The sequence below is a fragment of the Mytilus californianus genome, unplaced genomic scaffold, assembly GCF_021869535.1.
Source record: "Mytilus californianus isolate M0D057914Y unplaced genomic scaffold, xbMytCali1.0.p SCAF_5, whole genome shotgun sequence".
NCBI lineage: Eukaryota > Metazoa > Mollusca > Bivalvia > Mytilida > Mytilidae > Mytilus > Mytilus californianus.
Window position 1 is genome coordinate 91,600,074 of NW_026262701.1, and position 13,564 is coordinate 91,613,637.

At 31.8% G+C, this 13,564-nt stretch overlaps 1 protein-coding gene across 7 annotated transcripts in view; it reads right to left on the bottom strand.

Moving 5' to 3' along the window:
- LOC127703261 (TPR repeat-containing protein DDB_G0287407-like) overlaps positions 1–13,564 on the bottom strand; it is a 172,176-nt gene that overhangs the window by 131,432 nt on the left and 27,180 nt on the right. Inside the window, exons 11-14 of one of the 7 annotated variants that reach the window (XM_052207779.1) lie at positions 7,642–7,757; positions 6,754–6,850; positions 4,291–4,478; positions 3,527–3,640 (exon numbers count right to left, since the gene is read on the bottom strand). The exons of 4 other annotated variants lie outside the window; for them this stretch is intronic. In XM_052207779.1, the coding sequence (XP_052063739.1) occupies positions 3,527–3,640; positions 4,291–4,478; positions 6,754–6,850; positions 7,642–7,757 (515 nt within the window). Of the gene's footprint in view, positions 1–3,526; positions 3,641–4,290; positions 4,479–6,753; positions 6,851–7,641; positions 7,758–11,393; positions 11,568–12,179; positions 12,296–13,564 lie in introns of all 7 variants that reach the window. 2 more of the 7 variants (XM_052207780.1, XM_052207777.1) reach the window with 2 other exon arrangements.

Sequence of the window (13,564 nt, forward strand, 5' to 3'; positions counted from 1 at the left end):
TGTGCATTTTAAACAAAGTCCACTTTCCAACATTGTAGACTAGACAAACATTTATGATCTTGTATTGCTGATTATTTTTTCTGATTAAAGTTTGTTCTTCAACCTTCAAGGGCAATAATTCCTACAAAAAGTAGAGTGACAATTCTATTTGTGTTGGCCTATTTGTGAGTCTTCTCTTGTTGATTTGGAACATTTTCACTGTAAAAAAAGTAGAATAAAGTGCAAACAAATAGACAACAATATTAGGAATATAGAATAATGGGGCGCTAAAATATAAAGAATAGAGAAATATTTGCAAAATAAATAAAGAATAGGGAAAAATGGTGTAAAAAATTAAAGAATAAAGAAATTGGGAAGTCCCATTACAGGTTGCATTTCTGTAAATATAGACAATGCAATTTCCCGTAGGAATTCTCTTTGCGGCTAAAACTGTGCCATTTTTACTATGAAGTTTCGTAAAAAATTATATCCTAGAATTGAAAGCTGATATGCACTATTATTTCATTCAAAGGTCAAACATAGGGCTGTGCGGCATATTTTCAACATTTATATACCCTGAACTTGTTAGAGTTTAAACTTATACTAAAATTCTGTACTACCCCTACCTCCACTTTTTACCTACTTCAGAATTCAACTTTCACCGCAACAATATGTTTTTATACTGGTAACAGTCCCAAGTTATGTCTCTATGAGATGAAACATAGAGATCATATCCGGGAACCAGTACGTAAACAAATCAAGTTATCTATGAATATTATATATCTCCCCAAAAGAGGCGTGGTTTGAGAAACAGCTGTATTCACAAAGTGCAACCTATACTAGCATTTATTCAAATAGAAAACTCTCTAAAAACACTGTTTCTCACAACAATACTTATTTATCAGAATTATAGTCTAATAGAAATCACTGCATATAAGTTTTCTTTTACAGTACATTTTATACCCCCAACCCTGTTTCAATTTTTTAAAGAATTTGAAAACAAGACTTAAATAATTGCCAGCTTACCCTATGTGTATGTTTTCTGACATGAAATGTCTAGAACCTGTTTGAACCTATTCTGATAACAAATTGAAAGCATTTCAGAATACTATAAATGTAATGTTTAGTAGTTATTTATTCCAACATTCAAGATTATATAAAGTATCCAATCATGCCTCTCCACATCTTACTGTATGCCTATTTGTCGATGAAGGTTCACAATTTCTGCCTCAAATGGTCAGTTTAAAAATCTTGTCACAACAGCATCATCTCTAACCATATATTTAACATAATTTAGCTAACATATGAACTAGAAGTGTTTAAACAAAGCCATATTTGCAAAAGATGTATGTATGAAAATACCAGTCTGCTGTATGAATTCACTAAAAGTTTTATACAAATGACTGCTAACATCTTATTTTTGCATAACTTCCAAGCAAATTTATTGTTTTCTATACAAAAGACCTTTAAAATAATAAAATCATAGCATTTACAAGTTAAATTATCTGTTTTATGACCCAGGGGGTTGGCATTTTTCTCTGTTTTTTGCCCCTGGGGCCTCAAATTTCCATAATTATTTTGCTGTTTCTAGCAATATGGAATATTAAGTACATATTTAAGATAGAACACACTATTGGAAGTTTTATTGAGGTATTTTTGTATTTCTAGCTTGTATTTTTTTATGCCGTGGTCACAAAAAGCACATTTAGGTGTTACACCTTACTTTTGGGTTATCAACAGGACAAAAACACCCCACCAATAATATTCAGGATCTATGAGTTTCAATGACTGCGAAGAGTAAATTTAAGCACTTCTAAACAATTTAAATTACAAATATGCATATATTATGCATTTATTTTGCATTCAGGGCTTTAAATAAACTATGCATACTGTAAACTGTGAATTTATGCTGAGTCATCATAGTTAAGGCCCAGGATTTTCTCAATCTTCATGAAATATTTATAAAACTGCATATTTGAGTTAATTTCATTAAAATCTCTGAGATAAACAAGATTTGATGAAGTTCTGTATGTTTTCTTTTTTCACCCAATATAGGTTGCATTTCTGTAAATATAGGCAATGCAATTTCCCATAGGAACTCCCTTTGCGGCTAAAACTGTGCCACTTTTACTATGAAGTTTCGTCAAAAATTATATCTTAGAATGGAAAGCTGATATGCACTACTATTTTATGCACACGTCAAAACATAGGGCTGTTCGGCATATTTTCAATATTTTATATGCCCTGAACTTGTTAGAGTTTAAACTTATACTAAAATTCTGCACTACCCCTACCTCCACTTTTTTGCCTACTTCAGAATTCAATTTTCACCGCAACAATATGTTTTTATACTGGTAACAGTCCCAAGTTAAGTCTCTATGAGATGAAACATAGAGATCATATCCGGGAACCAGTACGTAAACAAATCAAATTATCTATGAATATTTTATATCTCCCCAAAAGAGATGTGGTTTGAGAAACAGCTGAATTTACAAAGTGCAACCTACAGTTTCTCCAATAAGTTGACTGACAATTTCCACCTATTTGCAAATCTCGTCTTGCTCATCGTTTTTGCTTTTAAAGATTCTCTCTTTATAATTTAGTTTTCCAGATAATCAGCAAAAAGGAAACACAGGTTGGTAAAATTCGTCACTAATGGGAAATAACTCCCATTAGAAATCGTTTAACAGCTTTGATGTTGAAATGCCAAAAAGTAGATATCAACATCCTAAACATTTCTGTCCTGTCAGATTTCTTTTTCCAAAGATTATAACACAATTGTATTCTACCACCATCTTCCATTTATAGCCATTTCGGTCATGTTGTAAAATGTATAATTTTTTGACGACTTTCAACTAGTCTAAATAAACAGCAATTACCAACAAAAAAATACCACCATTGTTAGCTATGTCTGATTATACAAAACTTCCTATTGAAATATTTATTTGGTATTTGCACGTGTTCACAAATATGTGTCGATTTATGTAAAGGACCACAATGTGATTCTCCTGAAGAGTACTTTTTATATAGGCTACAAAGTAAGCGCATTTCGTAAATATTGTCAAGATACCAGGAAAACATTTGCCGCAACATACGATCAAAAATGTTCTGTAATCAAAAGATTCCAATCTGTTAATAAATTCCCTAGACACGATAATATTCTTGATCAGTTGTGGGGGCTATGTAAACTATGCTAAACAGTGTTATGAATTATAGTAATATTAGACCAAAACTGACGATTCGGCACAAAACAATACATAATTAAGGGGTCATTACTTTGAAATTTATTACGTGGTGTACCAAAAAGAAGTTTTTTTGTATTCAAAGTTATATCACAATTAGTTCTATGTAAAATATTTAAAGTGTTGGGCAGTTAAAAAAATATCTAAATCTTGGGGCCAATGTTAACCCTTCGTGAAACTGTTTATCAATTAGATTTAAGCTTAAATACTCATAGTGATACCTCACATTTGAGGCTAAACATGCTCTTAGTGTAACTTACCCCCTTGTATGAATAAACATAACTAAAATTAAATTGCATAAATACCTCTTGTAAACAAATTAATATAGTTTTTCCATGACTTGTTTGTTCTTTTGTAATACCCCATCTAAGATCTACATATGTGAAGAAAACTCCTCGATCTGTACACATTCGGTTTATCTGAAACCAAATTTAAGAAATAGCCTTATTTCATATTTTATAGTCTTTTATAGTCTGGATTTCTCCCAAAATTATAGATTGTTGATGCCATTCAAAATGATTGAACTACGTGTAAATAGTCATATCAATGATACCATCATGACACAATGATAAAAGCTTATTCCGGGAGAGGAATCCTAATAACTGCTGGATATAAACTGTTCGTGTGATTAATGTTAAATCTGAGAAATTTGGTGCATTCTGTAAAACGTCCATTACGTAAAATGTGTAAAAACTAACATATCAACTAAAAACCAGTCAATAGTTTCCATAACATAGAAATATAAGTCTGTAGTAATTAGTGGATACACTCGATACAGCAAAATTCGATCACAGAATTTGACTTTAAATAGCATACTATTTATAGTTTTTACACTTCGTCAATAATTTATGTGATTTTACTCCAATACATTATATCTGTGACAAATATATATTATGACGTAGTATTTACATTTGCCATTTTGTTTATATATTTAGAAAAATAATAAAATGCATCTAAAATTGGCATAAAGCATCGGGTCTAAATGATAATATCTAGCCATAAGCTTAAGACTCGTGAGATTTTGAAATTCTTTGTTTATAACACATTCATATAAGCTGAATCTTCTTACCTCTCTGAATGCTTTTTTGATTATTTCTTCTCTTTCATCCCTAAAATCTCTAAATGTACTTGACACAAAAACTCTTATTTCTCTCTTTCTGCGCATTTGTCTTTGTCTCTGCCATTGTTTTGATGGTACAAAATCATGATTAGTTGCTATCTTTGTTTGATTGTCAAAGGTCTTATCAACAGGCATTTCTATGAAAAAATTACATGCTTAAGTCAGAGTATTCTAGGTAAAATAGCGATAACACAAAATTCAATCCTTTGCAATATAAGGTCAAAATCTCAACAACAAAAATGGGTGACTAACTGTTAGAGCCCCAAACGAAATAAATGTCATCCTTGCATAAAATTTTACGTCTGCATCACAAATTAGAGCTTATTAAAGGCGTATGTGTTTCCGTATGTCAAGAATATAATTTCTGTTTTTCCTGTACTTTCGGACTTACATGTATATCTTTTTTTCTGAATTAACATAAAGGCTAACCCTGATCTAAAGCTCCTATCAGATTTCCAACATATAGAAAATAATACTATGACAACATCATAGTTGAAATGAAAAATCAGACTTCATAACAAAACAATTACATAAAGATAATTTAAGATTTATCAAAAAGGACTAAAAGACTATAATAAAACATACTTTTCATTAAAACAATAAACCGAGCTACATGATCCTCATCGACTATAGAGGGTCAGTTTTTCGTTTCGGTAAAAAAAAAGGGGACATATATATATATATGTCCCCTTTGATTCAAGAGTCTATCCTGAATTGAGGTAAATTATATGGCCTTCCAAATACCGTTTCGATTTCTAACATCACTGAAGAGACATTAATTGTCGAAATCCGGATATGGTGTACAAATGTTTGCACCTCATGTTTGCGGTATACCATCTTTTCCGCAAGTTTACTGTTTTCTGTTTGGTAATAAATTATTATAAGATCTATTTTGTTACATCTGGTGATCTGTTTATTTGGCAATCGTCAATGGCAGTCAGCAGGGTTTAAGAACATCAGTTGTTCGACCTGCTAGTCAAATGCATTTTTGTTAAAATATACTTTTTCACTTTTTTGGTCTTTTAGAAAATGTTGTTTGTGATGTATTTAGACCCCTCTACCAAGAAATTTGTTTTGCATGCACACGTATAAAAATTGCGGTTTTTATCCAACGCAATCATAGGTTTGAACATTGTTTTCAATTTAGACTTGTTTATTTATATATATGTTGTGTACAAGTTATCATTTTGTACAAATTATAATTTGTACAAAACTATTGTACAAATTATAATTTGTATTTTGACTTTGTACAAATTGTAATTTGTACAAACAGTGCATTACAATTTGTACAAAATTTGACTAAAATTCACTTATAATTTGTACAATAATTTATATTATGGATTTTGTTATAAAAAAAGCATTGATACACACTATAGAATTTTTATTCAATGACCACACAATGAACCTTATTTACAAAATACAAAAATACCAAGGTGGAGACAGGAAATGTAATTGATACATGCATGCCAGTTAATTCTGAAGTACAAAAGAAATTGGCCCCGGTGACAATTCTGATAGTACAATAGAAATTGGCCCGGTGATAATTCTGATAGAATAATAAAAATTGGCCCCAGTGACAATCATGATAGTATAATAAAAATTGGCCCTAGTGACAATTCTGATAGTATAATAGAAATTGGCCCCTGTGACAATTCTGATAGTGTAATAGAAATTAGCCCCAGTGACAATCAGGATGACACTGACGTTGATACACCAATCATATGTGCCTGGAAGCGTGCGCTGTCTGACCAACAGATCCAAGTCGTATATCTAACCAAGAAAACGAAACGGAAATTATAAGAACTTGCTGTTGGGGATATTGTCATTATACCAATTCCTCAGTACTATGCTTTATATTTTATATGTAACAAGTGGTTAGACTTAAATAAAGTATTTGTCTTGTCTTGTCTTGTCTATGATCGTCATTGAATAAAAATTCTATAGTGTGTATCAATGCTTTTTTTATAACAAAATCCGTACTATAAATTATTGTACAAGTTATAAGTGAATTTTAGTCAAATTTTGTACAAATTGTAATTTGTACAAGCACTTTTTGTACAAATTACAATTTGCACAAAGTCAATATACAAATTATAATTTGTACAATTTTTTTGTACAAATTATAATTTGTACAAAATGATGACTTGTACACAACATATATATAATATATTTGACACAAGAACTAAATTTGTTTGTCTGTTGTCTGTGGGATTGAAATAAGATGTCGAAAGAGTCTTGTAACATCTGGGTCGTTTAATATAAATCTTGCACAAGTTTTCATGTCAGATGATATAAGAATGTATTGAAACATAATATGACTGATGTTCATATTACCTTTACATTAGATACATAAGGAGCAATACATATTCTTATTCAAATGAATACATACATTAGCATTTCAAAAGTACATACTTTTTTCCTCAGCAAAGTTTTCCAACAAGTCCTGATTGTCTGTTAAAATAGTTGTCACCAGTTTATCCATGATTGGCCGTTTAGCAGAACCGTCTCCCTGGAATAGAGATTAGAAAATTAATATGTCGATACCTCTGTTGGTGAACTGACAGTTGCCGATTGTATCATCAGTTTAGTAGTAAGTAATTCGGTATTTTAATCGTATGCTGTATTGTTCTACTGTACTAGGTTCGGGGAGAGTTAATCACTCATAAACATGCTAAACCCCCGCCATATTCTTTATATGCTTGTACCAAAGTTGGAACCTGTACTCCAGATGTTGTTGTTTGCTGCTATCTGTCGTATGTGTGTTTTGTTCAGTGAAATAAATAAGGCCGAAGTTTTTTCTTTTATCTTGTTTTACATTCATTCATATCGGAGACATTCATAGCTGACTTTACAGTATGGTTCTTGTTCATTGTTGAAGTCCACACGTCAAATTGCAATGTATAACATTACATCCTTTTGATTTAATGACAGTTGTCTCTTTGGCATTATCACATGTCCTTATTTTTATATGTTTGTTTATACACAATTTATAACATTTATGATCATAGACAGAAATAAGCACACTACTTCATATAAATAAGAAGATGTGGTATGAGTGCCAATGAGACAATTACCCATCCAGGTCACAATGTGTAACAAGTAATCAATCATAGGTCAAAGGACGGCCTTCAACACGGAGCCTTGGCTCACACCGAACAGCAAGCTATAAAGAGCCATAAAAAGCTTTTAAATAAATCAGGTGTTTTACTGATAAAAATACCACTTATTAACAAATATTTCATTAATTCTGGGTGTATCCTGTCATGCAATTATGGTTATTTTATGACATACAAAATGTACCTGGAGTATATCTGTAAAGCTATCGTCTTCAGCTGGATTGCTCTCTCTTCTAACTCGAATTCGTGCTGCAGACATAAATGGACCATAATGACCAGCCCAACCTTTATCGTCTTTTGCTATATAATTAATAAAAACGATGTATTACTGAAACAACGTAAATTTGTAAGCCGAAAACAGAACAATAGTCTGCACACGTTACCTGTATATCAATCATTGAGTATCTAAAACATGTAAACGAACAAATCCGTATTAAGTTTGCTATCGACATGCAAAGGCATATTTTTAAACAGTATCAATGTTTTACTTTCAATTATAGCAATGTTTTACTATAAAACTGTTGGGAGATAATGGAGCAATCAAAGATCATAATTCGACGAATGAAAGGCAAATATCATGGCTAAACAATGATTGTCAAACAACAATAAACATAAATTACACGGAGACGCAGATATTGAGCAATACCAAGCGGCTGAAACTTAAAGTTATATGATTGATTGCTGGTTGTTTATTGTCAAGTGGCAATTAAAGTCATGTGAAAATTCAAATTAAAAAAAAAGTTCAATATGTTTTACCTACTTGAATGGCTAAGTTTTATTATGAAACAAGTGCATGTGCATGTGGCTTAAAACCCAAAAAATACCTGACGGTTTATGTCAGACGCCAATTTCCCGCCTACATAATTTACCGGCAACAGTAATTTACTGATGTTCAAATCTCATTAATCCACTAGGATATATGAGATGCAACTACGCACTGAAATGTGAGTCATTAGTTTAATGTTATTTTTTATGTCAAGAAAGACAAGGATTATTTCAGGTGGAGAAGGTTCAAGGATTTCATGTTCTTCAGATAATGTGTTGTATCTTGAATGTCGGATCCTCAAGCAAGCAAATACCCAGACTTTTATCAGTCACCCACTGGTACGATATACACCAAAGTTTGCATATTTACTAGCACGACCACACATACTGTGTGTCTTCTACAGTGTAAATGTGTCAACAGTATATTAGAGCGTCAGAACAGCCATTTCACAAATGCATGAACGGTCATCGTACTGATTATGAATGTAAGCAAGACCTTTGAGATCCCCTGACTACACTTAGTTACTTTTTAATCGAAGGACTTTAAAAATTATTGACCACAACACTGCTTGGTCTAGGAAGGAGATAATCACCCGGGAAAGGTTTTGGATAAGAAAATTATAGACGTTGGCACCACATGGGATAAATGAAATGTGTAGTTGCAATAATGCATTGCTAACCTCAGAAGGTGGATGTAATAGTTTCATTTTGAATGCATACATAAGCAGTTTCCATTATGAATACTTAATTTGTGTGAACTTTGAGATTTAAGAATTAGACAAGCTTGGTTTGTTTTTCAATTTCTTTTATTTACTAATATTTAATTTTTTCTGTACTTTTTATTTACTCTTTTCATTTTTAATTTTGGTGTTTATATAAAATAAAGATAAAGAATTTTCCCTAAATTTATAAACTGTTAAGTTTATTTTATCTGGTATTTATTTAAGATTTTAGATATCAAACATTCGAATGTCATTAACCAGTCTCAATAAGTAGACATTCTTTATCTTATCTCTATAACTTATTTCGAAAGTTGCGATATATTTCGAAAGACTAAAAAACGTCACCAATGTATATGCGTGAAACCTTCCAATGAACAGCTATTTTCATTACATTTTCAAGCCAAAATTCCATACTCATGTCAACATATGTCATTCATCACGAAACTACTATGCAATCTGTACCTTATATTAATATACTTATCAAACATATGCAATTGTTATATCAATATATCTATAACGAAACACAAAGAACAACTGTTTCTGTACGTAAATTAACAAAACAGTATTTTATTAATTGCATCAAAGACTGAACAAGAAGAAACAACTATATTTTGTGGTGTTTTATAAATCCAACAGTTTCATTAAATAATGTTAAATGTAGACCAGTTGTAACATTATTTGTCATTAATATGTAGTACTACCTAATAATCATTGCAAATTCGATTAAGTAAAAAAGTACCAGTTTGCCAGTTTCAACCTTCCACTTTTATCTTTCTAAATGTTGTACCTCAGTGACAACTTCAATGAAAAATATTAAACTACAAACCCATCGGGTGATTGTGAATAAGTTTGGTTTGAAATGCCAATTGGTTTCAGGGAGTTTTTAAAAAGTCTAAATACGACGACAGACACCAATGATGGTAAGTGTTCATATCGGCACTTAGGGTAAAATAAGTTACAAATGAACAAGTCTTACCTTTAGATGTAAATGCCACAATCCTTACTCCAGGTCCATAATCAGAAAAAAGAACAGAAGCTTCATGCCATGGAGCATTCGAAAAATATAGAGTACCAATCATCTCCAGTTGTATACTCTTTTAATACCTATAACAGTACAATACGGTAACTTACACATGTACATAATATAAGCAGTGTCTATTGATCATTGAAAGGTAGACCAAAAATATTCCCAGGTATCCTTCTGACTTTGAAATAGATCCAACAAAAAAACTGTACATCATTCGAAATATTGAAAAAAAATGTTTGTTCTTTGGACAACAACATGTATTTAAGATAGATTATTAAAGTTTCTTTGTGCAGCTTTGAAACTAGTCGTGTAGATAGTTATCTAAATGGGTGAAAAATAATTTAAACCTCTATCTTGCCAATCAAACCGCGAAAAGGGAACCGATTTTGAATAGCAATTACTTATACTTTAACCACATATTTTGATCAGTCTTTAGTTTTTCTAAGTTTTTTAAGAACTTGTTTGTCTTTTCATCGACTATGGCCTTGTCAGTTTCTCTCTTACTGATGTGTTTTGAATGTCCCCTTGGTATCTTGCGCATCTTTTTTATAATCTCTCAGATTCAGTTTTATCTATATTCAACCTAAAAAAAAACTCAATATATAACATATAAGATACCTTTCCATCTTCAGACAACAGTTGTGCTGTGAAACAATAGAATCCGCCGCCAATATGTCCTTCTTTGTACATTTCAAATACCTTAATACAAATTGATGCGTTAACGCTGTTTTTTCTTATCATCAATGTTTTAATGTCGTACAATAATATCATAAAATTATTTTCGATTAAGTAAATTTTTAATGTAAATAATGGTTTTCTATCTTACACGAAAGTAATCCCCCTTTTAGGACTTCCATTTGTAATGTAGTCATTGATGTGTCTCTTGTGTATGCATATCATAACACAATGCTCTAAAAGGTGTCATTAATAAGCAGAAGGCAGCGTGCGGCATTGTGTTGACAGCATATGACAAAATATTTAAGAACAATGAATTGTCTGTACATAAAGAATGATGTCTTTCTTTTGTGGTTTTATTTGATTGATTGAATAGACTTTAAGTTAAAATAAATTTTTATTGGTCTTTATCGGTATTTTCAATAGACTTTTGACTTAATTCTCACTTTACTTAGGTATCGCGCCTTTTAGACCTACTTATCAATGAGCGACGGAACTTGTGTGTTAGTTTTCAGTGTGTTTATTTTTAAGGGTCTAAGGAAATTTTTAGAGGTAGTTTTTTTTTGAGGTAAAAGGCATTTTTTCCGAGGTGTAAGGTAGTTTGGAAAAAATGAAATGTAAGTTAGTTTTTTATATGTATACGGTAGTTTTTTTCAGAAGTAATCATTAAAAAGTGTTTTACATGTGCTACAAATATACATACTTAATACCTTTATGTTAACTAGATTATAAAAATAATAATCCTACCTGTATGTCTGGTGCTGTATCAAGATACTCTGCACTGAAATTTTCCAATAGGTTTACTTCTTGGTACTTTGAACACCAAATGTGTCCAGTCACAAAGCTGGCTTCAGTACTAAACCCTCCTCTATCTGATACTTTCATATTACCTTGTGTGTTCCAGTGCTTCATGTCTCCATTCTGTTCAAAAATTTTAAAACAAATATAACAACGTGATCGTTAATTTGAAAAGCAAGTGTATATTAGTGCATTACAAATAGGTGATTTAGGCATCTATTGACTATTCAATATGGGTAGCAATACATGTGAGGGAGTCCAGGTTTTATAAATCACGTAGAATGATTGAAACTTTAGAATACGGAAGTTTTGTTAATTCATTTTGATTTGATAGACCAATCATAAATTACAATTTGGCCTACATGTAACTCCACTTTACTTTGGCCTATGTTTTTGGTCGTCGTGTGCACCCTTTAACATTTGCAGGTCGTCATATTGCCAAAATGTAAGTGTTTTAAACATACTTTATAAATAAGAAGATGCGGTATGAGTGCCAATGAGACAACTCTCCATCCAAGTCACAATGTATAAAAAGTTAACAACTATAGGTCAAAGTACAGCCTGCAACACAGAGCCTTGGCTCCCACCGACCAGCAAGCTATAAAGAGCCATAAAAAGCTTTTAAATAAATCAGGTGTTTTACTGATAAAAATACCACTTATTAACAAATATTTCATTAATTCTGGGTGTATCCTGTCATGCAATTATGGTTATTTTATGACATACAAAATGTACCTGGAGTATATCTGTAAAGCTATCGTCTTCAGCTGGATTGCTCTCTCTTCTAACTCGAATTCGTGCTGCAGACATAAATGGACCATAATGACCAGCCCAACCTTTATCGTCTTTTGCTATATAATTAATAAAAACGATGTATTACTGAAACAACGTAAATTTGTAAGCCGAAAACAGAACAATAGTCTGCACACGTTACCTGTATATCAATCATTGAGTATCTAAAACATGTAAACGAACAAATCCGTATTAAGTTTGCTATCGACATGCAAAGGCATATTTTTAAACAGTATCAATGTTTTACTTTCAATTATAGCAATGTTTTACTATAAAACTGTTGGGAGATAATGGAGCAATCAAAGATCATAATTCGACGAATGAAAGGCAAATATCATGGCTAAACAATGATTGTCAAACAACAATAAACATAAATTACACGGAGACGCAGATATTGAGCAATACCAAGCGGCTGAAACTTAAAGTTATATGATTGATTGCTGGTTGTTTATTGTCAAGTGGCAATTAAAGTCATATGAAAATTCAAATTAAAAAAAAAGTTCAATATGTTTTACCTACTTGAATGGCTAAGTTTTATTATGAAACAAGTGCATGTGCATGTGGCTTAAAACCCAAAAAATACCTGACGGTTTATGTCAGACGCCAATTTCCCGCCTACATAATTTACCGGCAACAGTAATTTACTGATGTTCAAATCTCATTAATCCACTAGGATATATGAGATGCAACTACGCACTGAAATGTGAGTCATTAGTTTAATGTTATTTTTTATGTCAAGAAAGACAAGGATTATTTCAGGTGGAGAAGGTTCAAGGATTTCATGTTCTTCAGATAATGTGTTGTATCTTGAATGTCGGATCCTCAAGCAAGCAAATACCCAGACTTTTATCAGTCACCCACTGGTACGATATACACCAAAGTTTGCATATTTACTAGCACGACCACACATACTGTGTGTCTTCTACAGTGTAAATGTGTAAACAGTATATTAGAGCGTCAGAACAGCCATTTCACAAATGCATGAACGGTCATCGTACTGATTATGAATGTAAGCAAGACCTTTGAGATCCCCTGACTACACTTAGTTACTTTTTAATCGAAGGACTTTAAAAATTATTGACCACAACACTGCTTGGTCTAGGAAGGAGATAATCACCCGGGAAAGGTTTTGGATAAGAAAATTATAGACGTTGGCACCACATGGGATAAATGAAATGTGTAGTTGCAATAATGCATTGCTAACCTCAGAAGGTGGATGTAATAGTTTCATTTTGAATGCATACATAAGCAGTTTCCATTATGAATACTTAATTTGTGTGAACTTTGAGATTTAAGAATTAGACAAGCTTGGTTTGTTTTTCAATTTC